Raw genomic sequence first — 15027 nt, 5'->3', positions numbered from 1 at the left:
GATCTCTTTGTCCCTCTCTCCCCCCTGCTCACTGCCGCAACTCACCCGTCACCCGCGCTGGCAGCCGAATCTTTAGAGACGAGTGGGCAGGTACTCGAATAAGGCACTACTTGCTCGAGTAGTTTGCCTTATCGAGTATGCTCGCTCATCCCTACTCATCAGTGTACAGTAGGTTGCTTGCTGGCGGGGTGAGAGGTCTATGATGTGGGTCAGGAAGGGTATCGTTCCTCCTTAGGGAGAGCATCTAGAGAGTGTGAGGAGCCTTACAAGGCCATGCATGCTCCTCTGGGAAATATGCAAATGAAAGATGGAACAATGCCTCCACAGCGCCACCTATTGGAAGGCAGCATTCCTGTAAGTCAATGTCTGACCTTTTAACCAGCCTTGTAACCGTGACTGGGAATTGTGAGCCAACGCCAGAATTCATAATACACAGACAGCTGTTTCGGGGGTTTTGCCCCTCACTCATCAGTGCTCAGCAGGTTTATGGCTCGGCTAGTGAGAGGCCTATAGACAAAGGCTGGGAAGGTCTCTCATTTAAGTCTCCCCCTAAGGAGAAACTATATCCTTCCCGACCTAATGGTGTTTATGGAGGAGCCGGTAAGGCCCTGGCTTGCTGGCCAGCTGTCCTTCCGAGTCACGGCCCCTCCAGTTACATGGGGTCCTATACACTGTGGGGTTCAACGAGGCTGCGATGCAACCACTACAAGACGCCTGGGCACACGTCTTACAAGATTCTCCAGATTTGAAGATATGTGATAGAAGCTTGTGATCATGGGGGTTGCTTTCAGCTGCACAGCAGACTATGACTCCAGTAATCCCTTTGTAAGACACTGGCTGATAACAGAGAACAATTCTAATTGACACCACAAGTACTAGAACACATACGAGATTTGCATCTTGGAACTTACAATGAACGTCCAGTTGTACGGCAGTGCTGTTCTCCCCCTCCTTGTTCTCGCAGGTGACGCTGTACATCCCCGAGTCCGCTCGACTGACGTTCCACATCTCCAGAGAGCCCGCGCCCTTCAGGTGGTGTCTGTGAGCTCCTTCTATAAGACGACCAGCGGGTCATTTACCTGCTCAGCACATCAGCAACCAGGTGAAACATGACCCCAAAATACAGAGGAGCAGAGGGGCTCCTTCACATGAGCGTATGCGCAATTGCGCACGCCTCAGCAGGACGTATTTGCGCTATGAGCAAGGTTTCTTTTTGCGCATGTGCTGGCGAAACGCGCCCGGATTTAAATGGCTAATGAGTTCCAGATGCGCTCTTTTCCAAGTGGAATTGCACAGCGTGTTGCGCATCTCCTTGCGTGTAGCAAACAGATTTGCGCAACCCTATAGACTTCTATAGGGACTATAGGAGTGCAAATGCGCACAGACGTTAAACATGCTGCGGTTTTTTTTGCACGTGTGAAATATGCGGGCAAAATATGTGTACAAACCCTCTGAAATCAATGGGGTCTATTCCTTAAATGTTACAAGCGCAAAAGCATTTGCGAAGCCCCCCAAAGGGACCTTTAATACGGGCAGAGAATTAAATCACATCCGCGGGTGGTAAATTCAATTTAATTGACCGTGGATGGCCAATGATTCCCTATGGGCACATAGAACTGCGGATCTCACCCACGGAAAAACACGCGGATATGCTAATTCTATTTTTCCAGTGGACATGAGGACTTCACACGGCCGTATTTGCGTGCACAAAATTTGCACGTACCGTACGCAGGGAATAGACCCCATTGATGTTAATTGGTTGCTTCTCATTTCCTTTTCTGCACATGCATTGCGCACGTGCGGAAAAAACACAGCATGCCCTATTTTTGTCCGGATTTGTGCACAAGAGGTCCCGAAAAAAGTCCATGGCAAGTGTACAAAGCGCAATAACCTGCGCAATTCTGAGACAGAAAGATCACATCTGGACCTCATTCGGCTAAATAGCCTTTTAACCCTTTGCAATCCAATTTTGGATTCAGGGTTTCCTAGGGGGCTTTCTCTTTCTGCCATTATACAATGGCGCCATCTGCTGGCTAGAGCCTGTACTGCGGTATGGGACATGCTGGAGAGGCCCCTGACAACAGAGCTGCCAGTAATATACAGTAAAAATACCCCGCCGGACGTCTTCCGACATTGGAGCTGTACAGGCTTCAATCAGAAGGTCTTCAGACGTCAGACAGTGGATTGGAAAGGGTTAAATCCTAGCAGTGTCCCGTGTGCAAAAAACATAACATGCATGCGCAAAAAGTACAATAAAATGTGGCAATATGAGCGTCTATCTACCTCGTTCATCGCATTATGGCGTGCGCAATTGCAAATAGACCCCTGTGAAAAATCCCTAATATGGATGAAAATGGAACATGCCTCAATTTTTTTCACCCCGCATGTAAAACGCAAGTCTTAATACCCCACTACGAATCAATAGGAAGTAAGCTGCCTGTGTTATGTGTGTAAAAAAAAATGCGCGCATAGCACAAAGCACAAATACGCCCGTGTGAATGAGCCCTTAGAAGCGGCCCATCCGTAACGCTGATGTGGCCCTGCTTTGTAGTGTATTTTGCGCAGTGAGGTGTAATACTGCAGTTTGGCCACTGGATGTCACTCTTGTAGCATCCATCGTGAAGAGCAGGCAGTGGGGATAATTGGCTTTCTCTGTAAGGTGCAGCAGAGAACTAACACCTCCGGGCTACGATGGGGAGAGAATGTTTTATTAAAAGGGTTTGAAGATTATTGAATAATGCATCACCCGGCTGTGGTAACCTGATGCCGCAGCATATGTACATTCATAGACAGCTGACATAACCTTTACAAGGCCAGATGCGCGCCGCAAAACACGATTGTGTGTTATTCCTTGACTTTCATTGTTTGCGGATTGTCAGCAGTAACTTTACAGATGGATCTTCATGACGCTGCAGCCGCAGTCACTGCTGATACCGATGAAAGCTGAGAGCGCTGACATCTCACGGGGTCCCTAGAAACTCAGGAAGACGGGACAGTAATGGATAGTAGCCTGGGGCTCCGTGGAGAACACATGTAAAGATGGAATTTTTTTGTGGCGCTTCCCTAATTTTGTACTTTTTTTTCCAGTGATGACTTGCACCGTTATCTGCACTACTAGATGAAGAAATGCAGGAGACACACAGAGCGTGTCACCCTTGTACCTCCTTATAACTAGTCCCAAAATAATGACAGCATAGGATTCCATGGTTATATGCATGGAAATCACCTGGTTATGAAGGGGTTAAAAAAGTTAGCAGTAGAGATGAGCGAACGTACTCGTCCGAGCTTGATGCTCGGGCGAATATTAGGGTGTTCGGGATGCTCGTTACTCGTAACGAGTACCACGCGATGTTCGGTTACTTTCACTTTCATCTCTGAGACGTTAGCACGCTTTTCTGGCCAATTGAAAGACAGGGAAGGCATTACAACTTCCCCCTGCGACGTTCAAGCCCTATACCACCCCCCTGCAGTGAGTGGCTGGGGAGATCAGGTGTCACCGGAGTATAAAAGTTGGCCCCTCCCGCGGCTCGCCTCAGATGCGTTGTGTGTCACTTGTGACAGAGATCAGGGACAGTGGTATCGTGTTGGAGCTGCTGTAGGGAGAGTGTTAGGAGTTAGTGTAGGCTTCAAGAACCTCAACGGTCCTTCTCAGGGCCACATCTAACAGTGTGCAGTACTGTGGAGGCTGCCTTTTGCAGTGGTGCACTTTTTTTTTTTTTCCAAATCGGCCGTGCAGAGCATTGCGCCCTGCAGTAATACTACAGGGACAGAAGTGGTGGTTAGGCAGGGAGAGTGTTAGGAGTTAGTGTAGGCTTCAAGAACCCCAACGGTCCTTCTTAGGGCCACATCTAACCGTGTGCAGTACTGTGGAGGCTGCTGTTAGCAGTGTTGCACTTTTTTTTTTTTTTCCAAATCGGCCGTGCAGAGCATTGCGCCCTGCAGTAATACTCCAGGGACAGAATTGTGTAGGCAGGGCCAGAAGACATATTTTATTGATTGAATATAGGCAGTGGGCCTTTCCTTTAAAAAAAAAGGGCAAAAATTCTATTTGGCCTGCCTCTGACAGTCCTCAGCGTTTTGAGTACGTGTGTGCTGGGTGGTGAACGTAAAAAACATCATACGCAGCCAGCTAAGTTTAACAGCAGGCTTGCGCCAATTTATTTCCTGGCTGGGAAATCACCGCTCTGCTGCAGTTAATAACAGTGCAACACTGCAGTTCTGTGACACACAGCAGGGCCACACAACACATTTATTAATTGATTGAATATAGGCAGTGGGCCTTTCCTTTAAAAAAAAAAAGGGCAAAAATTCTATTTGGCCTGCAGGCTTGCGCCAATTTATGTCCTGGCTGGGAAATCACCGCTCTGCTGCAGTTAAAGGAGATGTCTCGAGGAAGCAGTGATTTTTTTTTTTGCCCAGTCCCCCTAATTAAACATACATTACTAATTACCCCTGTAAATGACTTTCCTAGCTGGTTTGTACTTACCGTTCCAGCGTTTCAGCAACTTATAAAAGTTTCCCCAAGATGGCCGCCGGCTCTTTCCCCGTCGCTCGCTGCAGCCAGACGTGCGCGCTCCCGAGACGCTGCCAGCTGTGTCTCCATGGCAACCGGACGCAGCGCAGCCGCCGACCAGACGCCCCGCAGCCGCCGACCAGACGCCCCGCAGCCGCCGACCAGACGCCCCGCAGCCACCGACCAGTCACCCACCGCCAGGCAGCAGGTAACCGGCGCTAGCCCCCGGCTCCCCAGCGCTACGCTCCCGGCTCCCCAGCGCTAGACCCTCAGCCCAGGTGAAGGCCCCGGAGCCCAGCGCTGGGCTCCAGGGCCTTCACCTGTCAGTGAACATCACCCCCGACCCATCACTTACCCCCCTGGCCCAGCGCTAGTTCCCCCGGCCTAGCGACAGCCCCCCCCCCCCCGGCCTATCGACAGCCCCCCCATCGCAGCGGCAGCCCCCCCCCGGCCTAGCAACAGCCCCCCCATCGCAGCGGCAACCCCCCCCCGGCCTAGCGACAGCCCCCCCATCGCAGCGGCAGCCCCCCCCCGGCCTAGCGACAGCCCCCCCATCGCAGCGACAGCCCCCCCCGGCCTAGCGACAGCCCCCCCATCGCAGCGGCAGCCCCCCCCCCATCGCAGCGGCAGCCCCCCCCCATCGCAGCGGCAGCCCCCCCCCCCCCGACGCAGCGGCAGCCCCCCCCCGGCCCATCACTTACCTGGACGGCAGGACAGCTGGACGGCAGGACAGCTGGGCGGCTTCTCCGGACAGCTGGGCGGCTCTGCACCTTCCTCTAACAGAGGAAGGTACAGAATGGCCGCTCCAGCGCGCTCCCGAGCAGTGACAGCTCGTCTGCGCATGCGCAGAAGAGCTGTAGCGGGGAGCACACTGAAGCGGCTCGTGCTGAAAGGAGAAGACCGGACTGCGCAAGCGCGTCTAAAAAAGCAAGCTGCCGGCGAATTCAGACGGAACCATGGAGACGAGGACGCTAGCAACGGAGCAGGTAAGTGAATAACTTCTGTATGGCTCATATTTAATGCACGATGTATATTACAAAGTGCATTAATATGGCCATACGGAAGTGTATACCCCCACTTGGTTTCGCGAGACAACCCCTTTAATAACAGTGCAACACTGCAGTTCTGTGACACACAGCAGGGTCACACAACACATTTATTAATTGATTGAATATAGGCAGTGGGCCTTTCCTTTAAAAAAAAAGGGCAAAAATTCTATTTGGCCTGCCTCTGACAGTCCTCAGCGTTTTGGGTACGTGTGTGCTGGGTGGTGAACGTAAAAAACATCATACGCAGCCAGCTAAGTTTAACAGCAGGCTTGCGCCAATTTATTTCCTGGCTGGGAAATCACCGCTCTGCTGCAGTTAATAACAGTGCAACACTGCAGTTCTGTGACACACAGCAGGGCCACACAACACATTTATTAATTGATTGAATATAGGCAGTGGGCCTTTCCTTTAAAAAAAAAAAGGGCAAAAATTCTATTTGGCCTGCAGGCTTGCGCCAATTTATTTCCTGGCTGGGAAATCACCGCTCTGCTGCAGTTAATAACAGTGCAACACTGCAGTTCTGTGACACACAGCAGGGCCACACAACACATTTATTAATTGATTGAATATAGGCAGTGGGCCTTTCCTTTAAAAAAAAAGGGCAAAAATTCTATTTGGCCTGCCTCTGACAGTCCTCAGCGTTCTGGGTACGTGTGTGCTGGGTGGAGAACGTAAAAAAAATCATACGCAGCCAGCTAAGTTTAACAGCAGGCTTGCGCCAATTTATTTCCTGGCTTTGAAATCAAATCACTGGTAATACAGCATGCTGAGGGGTAGGGGTAGGCCTAGAGGACATGGACGCGGCCGAGGACGCGGAGGTCCAAGTCAGGGTGTGGGCACAGGCCGAACTCCTGATCCAGGTGTATCGCAGCCGACTGCTGCGCGATTAGGAGAGAGGCACGTTTCTGGCGTCCCCACATTCATCGCACAATTAATGGGTCCACGCGGGAGACCTTTATTAGAAAATGAGCAGTGTGAGCAGGTCCTGTCGTGGATGGCAGAAAGTGCTTCGAGCAACCTATCGTCCACCCACAGTTCTGCGCCGTCCAGTGCTGCAAATCCGAATCCTCTGGCTGCTGCTCCTCCTTCCTCCCAGCCTCCTCACTCCACTACAATGACACATGCTCAGGAGCGGGAAGACTCCCAGGAACTGTTCTCGGGCCCCTGCTCAGATTGGGCAGCAGTGGTTCCTCTCCCACCAGAGGAATTTATCGTCACTGATGCCCAACCATTGGAAAGTTCCCGGGGTCCGGGGGATGAGGCTGGGGACTTCCGGCAACTGTCTCAAGACCTTTCAGTGGGTGAGGAGGACGATGACGATGAGACACAGTTGTCTATCGGTGAGGTAGTAGTAAGGGCAGTAAGTCCGAGGGAGGAGCGCACAGAGGATTCGGAGGAAGAGCAGCAGGACGATGAGGTGACTGACCCCACCTGGTTTGCAACGCCTACTCAGGACAGGTCTTCAGAGGGGGAGGCAAGGGCAGCAGCAGGGCAGGTTGCAAGAGGCAGTGCGGTGTCCAGGGGTAGAGGCAGGGCCAGACCGAATAATCCACCAACTGTTTCCCAAAGCGCACCCTCGCGCCATGCCACCCTGCAGAGGCCAAGGTGCTCTAAGGTCTGGCAGTTCTTCACAGAGACGCCTGACGACCGACGAACAGTGGTGTGCAAACTTTGTCGCGCCAAGATCAGCCGGGGAGCCACCACCAACAGCCTCACCACCACCAGCATGCGCAGACATATGATGGCCAAGCACCCCACAAGGTGGGACGAAGGCCGTTCACCGCCTCCGGTTTGCACCGCTGCCTCTCCCCCTCTGCCCCAACCTGCCACTGAGATCCAACCCCCCTCTCAGGACACAGGCACTACCGTCTCCTGGCCTGCACCCACACCCTCACCTCCGCTGTCCTCGGCCCCATGCACCAATGTCTCGCACCGCACCGTCCAGCCGTCGCTAGCGCAAGTGTTTGAGCGCAAGCACAAGTACGCCGCCACGCACCCGCACGCTCAAGCGTTAACCGTCCACATAGCCAAATTTATCAGCCTTGAGATGCTGCCGTATAGGGTTGTGGAAACGGAGTCCTTCAAAAGTATGATGGAGGCGGCGGCCCCGCGCTACTCAGTTCCCAGTCGCCACTACTTTTCCCGATGTGCCATCCCAGCCCTGCATGACCACGTCTCCCGCAACATTGTACGCGCCCTCACCAACGCGGTTACTGCCAAGGTCCACTTAACAACGGACACGTGGACAAGCACAGGCGGGCAGGGCCAGTACATCTCCCTGACGGCACATTGGGTGAATTTAGTGGAGGCTGGGACAGAGTCAGAGCCTGGGAGCGCTCACGTCCTACCCACCCCCAGAATTGCGGGCCCCAGCTCGGTGGTGGTATCTTCGGCGGTGTATGCTTCCTCCACTAAAGCACCCTCCTCCTCCTCCAACGCAACCTCTGTCTCGAAATCTAGATGTGTCAGCAGCAGCAGGACGTCGCCAGCAGTCGGTGTTGCGCGGCGTGGCAGCACAGCGGTGGGCAAGCGTCAGCAGGCCGTGCTGAAACTACTCAGCTTAGGAGATAAGAGGCACACGGCCCACGAACTGCTGCGGGGTCTAACAGAGCAGACCGACCGTTGGCTTGCGCCGCTGAGCCTCCAACCGGGCATGGTCGTGTGTGACAACGGCCGTAACCTGGTGGCGGCTCTGCAGCTCGGCAGCCTCACGCACGTGCCATACCTGGCCCACGTCTTTAATTTGGTGGTTCAGCGCTTTCTGAAAAGCTACCCACACTTGTCAGACCTGCTCGGAAAGGTGCGCCGGCTCTGCGCACATTTCTGCAAGTCCCACACGGACGCTGCCACCCTGCGCACCCTGCGCACCCTGCAACATCGGTTTAATCTGCCAGTGCACCGACTGCTGTGCGACGTGCCCACACGGTGGAACTCTACGCTCCACATGTTGGCCAGGCTCTATGAGCAGCGTAGAGCTATAGTGGAATACCAACTCCAACTTGCGCGGCGCAGTGGGAGTCAGCCTCCTCAATTATTTTCAGAAGAGTGGGCCTGGTTGGCAGACATCTGCCAGGTCCTTGGAAAGTTTGAGGAGTCTACCCAGGTGGTGAGCGGCGATGCTGCAATCATTAGCGTCACCATTCCTCTGCTATGCCTCTTGAGAAGTTCCCTGCAAAGCATAAAGGCAGATGCTTTGCGCTCGGAAACGGAGGCGGGGGAAGACAGTATGTCGCTGGATAGTCAGAGCACCCTCCTGTCTATATCTCAGCGCGTTGAGGAGGAGGAGGAGGAGGAGGAGCATGAGGAGGATGAGGAGGAGGGGGAAGAGACAGCTTGGCCCACTGCTGACGGTACCCATGCTGCTTGCCTGTCATCCTTTCAGCGTGTATGGCCTGAGGAGGAGGAGGAGGAGGAGGATCCTGAAAGTGATCTTCCTAGTGAAGACAGCCATGTGTTGCGTACAGGTACCCTGGCACACATGGCTGACTTCATGTTAGGATGCCTTTCTCGTGACCCTCGCGTTGCACGCATTCTGGCCACTACGGATTACTGGGTGTACACACTGCTCGACCCACGGTATAAGGAGAACCTTTCCACTCTCATTCCCGAAGAGGAAAGGGGTTCAAGAGTGTTGCTATACAACAGGACCCTGGCGGACAAGCTGATGGTAAAATTCCCATCTGACAGCGCTAGTGGCAGAAGGCGCAGTTCCGAGGGCCAGGTAGCAGGGGAGGTGCGGAGATCGAGCAGCATGTACAGCACAGGCAGTGCAACACTCTTTAAGGCCCTGGACAGCTTTATGGCTCCCCACCAAGACTGTGTCACTGCTCCCCAGTCAAGGCTGAGTCGGCGGGAGCACTGTAAAAGGATGGTGAGGGAGTACGTAGCCGATCGCACGACCGTCCTCCGTGACACCTCTGCCACCTACAACTACTGGGTGTCGAAGCTGGACACGTGGCCTGAACTCGCGCTGTATGCCCTGGAGGTGCTTGCTTGTCCTGCGGCTAGCGTCTTGTCAGAGAGGGTGTTTAGTGCGGCTGGGGGAATCATCACAGATAAGCGTACATGCCTGTCAACTGACAGTGCCGACAGGCTAACACTCATCAAGATGAACAAAGGCTGGATTTCCCCAGACTTCTCTTCTCCACCAGCGGACAGCAGCGATACGTAAGCAATACGTAGGCTGCACCCGCGGATGGAAGCATCGTTCTCTCTCACCATCCAAAATGGGGAAATTTCTGCTTCATCAATCTGTGTCTAATATTCCTCCTCCTCCTCCTCCTGCTCCTCCTCCTGAAACCTCACGTAATCACGCCGAACGGGCAATTTTTCTTAGGGCCACAAGGCTCACTCATATAATTTTTCTAAACAATTTTTATACGTTTCAATGCTCTTAAAAGCGTTGAAACTTTAACTTGAACCAATTTTTCGTTAAACTGGGCTGCCTCCAGGCCTAGTTACCACTTAAGCCACATTAACCAAAGCGATTAATGGGTTTCACCTGCCATCTGGGTTCGGCATGGCCAATTTTTTCTGAGGTACATTAGTACTGTTGGTACACCAATTTTTTTGGGCCCTCACCTACAGTGTAATCATAGTAATTTCTATGTTCTTCGCCTGCACTCATGGTACAGAAAGGTGTGTGGGGTTGGCCTACACTTTAGCTACATAAATGTAACTGGGGCCTTGTCTATACTGCAGCTACTGAAATGTGAAAGAGACTGTTATCTCCCTAAACTGCTGCAATGGGAATGTTACTGGGGCCTGTCTTGAGTGCTACTATTACTGAAATGGAACTAAGACTGTGCTCCCCCTATACTGCTGCTAGTGATATGTTAGTGGGGCCTGTCCCTAATGCTACCGCTGAAATGTTAATAATTCTGGGCTCTGCCTATACCGCTGCTAATGGTATGTCACTGGGGTGTGGAAACAGAGGCTTCACAAAGACATGATGGCGGCGAGGCCATTTCCCACCAACGCTGTTACTGTTAAGGTGCATATAACCACAGACACGTGTAGAGGACACATAGTGCCTCCAAAACATCCCCCTCCTCCTCCAACAATGAAAACATTCTTGGCAAATACCTTTGCATTGGTCCGTCTGGTGGCAGTCCAAGAATTTCACCTTTAACGACACAACAAGAGAGCACCACCACCATCCCCCCCGCCACGGCCCACTTAATCCTGGCCACATTCCGAAAATCAACTACATAAAACCGCGCTACCAGGTCCGCAGTCACCACCACATTACCACCAACGAGGTTACTGTTAAGGTACATATTACCAGTCTGACTGGGGCATGCAGTGTGGGCCGAAGCTCACCTGTATTGTATCTCATGTTAGCTCTGCTGAGTAGGGCACTGCAATGGGATATATTTATGTACCGCCGGTGGGTTCCAGGGAGCCACCCATGCTGTGGGTCCACAGGGAATTCCCATTGCGGAGTTGGACCTGGCTGTGACTATTTATAAAAAACCGCGGTCTGACTGGGGCATGCAGACACCTTGACAGAATGAATAGTTTGTGGCACATAGGTTCCCCATTGCTATGCCCACGTGTGCAGCTCCAGATGGAGGTGGCACAGGATTGGATTTCTCATTGCTTCTGTACAGCATTGTGGACTATCGGCCCGCCCCTTTTATGGGGGGGTCGCTGCCTAGCCATGCCAACCCTCTGCAGTGTGTGCCTGCGGTTCCTCTGGCAGACACACTTATAAATAGATATGAGGGTGGCGTGGCATGAGGGCAGCTGAAGGCTGGGCAGGAACAATTTGGTGTACGCTGTGGACACTGTCGTGCGGGGGGAGGGGGGGTTGGGCAGCATGTAACCCAGGAGAAGTGGCAGTGGAGTGTCATGCAGGCGGTGATTGTGCTTTGTTGGAGGTAGCGTGGTGCTTAGCAAAGGTATGCCATGCTAATGAGGGCTTTTCAGAAGTAAAAGTTGTTGGGAGGGGGGGGGCACTCTTGCCACTATTGTGGCTTAATAGTGGGACCTGTGAACTTGAGATGCAGCCCAACACGTAGCCCCTCGCCTGCCCTATCCGTTGCTGTGTCGTTCCCATCACTTTCTTGAATTGCCCCGATTTTCACAAATGAAAACCTTAGCGAGCATCGGCGATATACAAAAATGCTCGGGTCGCCCATTGACTTCAATGGGGTTCGTTACTCGAAACGAACCCTCGAGCATCGCGAAAACTTCGTCTCGAGTAACGAGCACCCGAGCATTTTGGTGCTCGCTCATCTCTAGTTAGCAGTAATAGTGCTCTATATGGAGTCCCTCACAGTTATAGTGCTCTATAGCGAGTCCCTCGCAGTAATAGTGCTCTATAGCGAGTCTCTCACAGTAATAGTGCTCTAGAGCGAGCCCCTCACAGTAATAGTGCTCTAGAGCGAGTCCCTCGCAGTAATAGTGCTCGGTAGCAAGTCCCTCGCAGTAATAGTGCTCTAGAGCGAGTCCCTCACAGTAATAGTGCTCTATAGCGAGTCCCTCGCAGTAATAGTGCTCTAGAGCGAGTCCCTTGCAGTAATAGTGCTCTAGAGCGAGTCCCTCGCAGTAATAGTGCTCTAGAGCGAGTCCCTCACAGTAAGGGCTCATGTCCACGGGCAAAATATGATTTAAGATCCGCAGCGGATCTCCCGCATGCGGATCCGCATCCCATAGGGATGCACTGACCACCCGCGGGTAGATAAATACCCGCGGATCGTCAATAAAAGGGATTTTAAAAAAAATGGAGCATGGAAAAATCTGGACCATGCTTTATTTTCGTGCGGGTCTCCCGCGGGGACGGCTCCCGCGGGCTTCTATTGAAGCCTATGGAAGCCGTCCGGATCCGCGGGAGACCTAAAATAGGAATTTAAAGTATTTACCATCCGTAGCGGACCGGGAAGGTCTCCTCTTCCTCACGGCCGCATCTTCCTTGCTTCGGCTCGGCGGATGTGCCCGGCGCATGCGCGCGGCACGTCGACGACGTGCCGGCGACGTGCCGCCGGCGTGAGGAATTCATCCGCCGGCCGAAAAAGAAGATCCGGCCGTGAGGAACAGCTGACATTCCCCGCCCGCGCCGGATAGGTAAATGCTTTTAAATTCTTATTTTCGGCGCTCATGTCCGCGGGGCAGGAGGGACCCGCTGCAGATTCTACATGGAGAATCTGCAGTGGATCTTATTTTCCCCGTGGACATGAGGCCTAATAGTTCTCTATAGCGAGTCCCTCACAGTAATAGTGCTCTAAAGCGAGTCCCTCACAGTAATAGTGCTCTATAGCAAGTCCCTTGCAGTAATAGTGCCCTATAGTGAGTCCCTCGCAGTAATAGTGCTCTATAGCAAGTCCCTCGCAGTAATAGTGCCCTATAGTGAGTCCCTCGCAGTAATACTGCTCTATAGCAAGTCCCTCACAGTAATAGTGCTCTAGAGCGAGTCCTTCACAGTAATAGTTCTCTATAGTGAGTCCCTCATAGTAATAGTGCCCTATAGTGAGTCCCTCGCAGTAACACTGCTCTATAGCAAGTCCCTCACAGTAATAGTGCTCTAGAGCGAGTCCCTCACAGTAATAGTGCTCTATAGCAAGTCCCTCGCAGTAATAGTGCTCTAGAGCGAGTCCCTCGCAGTAATAGTGCTCTAGAGCGAGTCCCTCGCAGTAATAGTGCTCTATAGCGAGTCCTTCACAGTAATAGTGCTGTATAGTGAGTCCCTCACAGTAATAGTGCTCTATAGTGAGTCCCTCACAGTAATAGTGCTCTATAGAGAGTCCCTCACAGTAATAGTTCTCTATAGCAAGCCCCTCACAGTAATAGTACTCTAGAGCGAGTCCCTCGCAGTAATAGTGCTCTAGAGCGAGTCCCTCGCAGTAATAGTGCTCTAGAGCGAGTCCCTCGCAGTAATAGTGCTCTAGAGCGAGTCCATCGCAGTAATAGTGCTCTATAGCGAGTCCCTCACAGTAATAGTGCTCTATAGCGAGTCCCTCACAGTAATAGTTCTCTATAGTGAGTCCCTCACAGTAATAGTGCTCTATAGTGAGTCCCTCACAGTAATAGTGCTCTATAGAGAGTCCCTCACAGTAATAGTTCTCTCTAGCAAGCCCCTCACAGTAATAGTACTCTATAGCGAGTCCCTCACAGTAATAGTGCTCTATAGTGAGTCCCTCACAGTAATAGTGCTCTATAGAGAGTCCCTCACAGTAATAGTTCTCTATAGCAAGCCCCTCGCAGTAATAGTACTCTAGAGCGAGTCCCTCGCAGTAATAGTGCTCTAGAGCGAGTCCCTCGCAGTAATAGTGCTCTAGAGTGAGTCCCTCGCAGTAATAGTGCTCTATAGCGAGTCCCTCAGTGTAATAGTGCTCTATAGCGAGTCCCTCACAGTAATAGTGTTCTATAGCGAGTCCCTCACAGTAATAGTTCTCTATAGTGAGTCCCTCACAGTAATAGTGCTCTATAGTGAGTCCCACACTGTAATAGTGCTCTATAGAGAGTCCCTCACAGTAATAGTTCTCTATAGCAAGCCCCTCACAGTAATAGTACTCTATAGCGAGTCCCTCACAGTAATAGTGCTCTAGAGCGAGTCCCTCGCAGTAATAGTGCTCTAGAGCGAGTCCCTCGCAGTAATAGTGCTCTATAGCGAGTCCCTCACAGTAATAGTGCTCTATAGCGAGTTCCTGACAGTAATAGTTCTCTATAGTGAGTCCCCCACAGTAATAGTGCTCTAGAGCGAGTCCCTCGCAGTAATAGTGCTCTATAGAGAGTCCCTCACAGTAATAGTTCTCTATAGCAAGCCCCTCACTGTAATAGTACTCTATAGCGAGTACCTCGCAGTAATAGTGCTCTAGAGCGAGTCCCTTGCAGTAATAGTGCTCTAGAGCGAGTCCCTCACAGTAATAATGCTCTATAGAGAGTCCCTCACAGTAATAGTTCTCTATAGCAAGCCCCTCACAGTAATAGTGCCCTATAGCGAGTCCCTCACAGTAATAGTGCTCTATAGTGAGTCCCTCACAGTAATAGTGCTCTAGAGCGAGCCCCTCGCAGTAATAGTGCTCTAGAGCGAGTCCCTCGCAGTAAAAGTGGCCTATAGCGAGTCCCTCGCAGTAATAGTGCTCTAGAGCGAGTCCCTCGCGGTAATAGTGCTCTAGAGCGAGTCCCTCGCAGTAATAGTGCTCTAGAGCGAGACCCTCACAGTCATAGTGCTCTATAGTGAGTCCCTCACAGTAATAGTGCTCTATAGTGAGTCCCTCGCAGTAATAGTGCTCTACAGCGAGTCCCTCGCAGTAATAGTGCTCTATAGTGAGTCCCTCGCAGGAATAGTGCTCTAGAGCGAGTCCCTCACAGTAATAGTGCTCTATAGCGAGTCCCTCGCAGGAATAGTGCTCTAGAGCGAGTCCCTCAGTGTAATAGTGCTCTATAGCGAGTCCCTCACAGTAATAGTTCTCTATAGTGAGTCCCTCACAGTAATAGTGCTCTATAGTGAGTCCCACACAG

General features: G+C 52.0%; 1 protein-coding gene across 1 annotated transcript in view; it reads right to left on the bottom strand.

The window, feature by feature from the left end:
* NPHS1 (NPHS1 adhesion molecule, nephrin) overlaps positions 1–15027 on the bottom strand; it is a 78478-nt gene that overhangs the window by 17809 nt on the left and 45642 nt on the right. Inside the window, exon 17 of the mRNA XM_066606415.1 lies at positions 912–1052. Within this exon, the coding sequence (XP_066462512.1) occupies positions 912–1052 (141 nt within the window). The remainder of the gene's footprint in view (positions 1–911; positions 1053–15027) is intronic.

The sequence above is a fragment of the Eleutherodactylus coqui genome, chromosome 6, assembly GCF_035609145.1.
Source record: "Eleutherodactylus coqui strain aEleCoq1 chromosome 6, aEleCoq1.hap1, whole genome shotgun sequence".
In the NCBI taxonomy this organism is placed as follows: Eukaryota; Metazoa; Chordata; class Amphibia; order Anura; family Eleutherodactylidae; genus Eleutherodactylus; species Eleutherodactylus coqui.
This window is presented reverse-complemented; position numbering and strand designations above follow the sequence as displayed.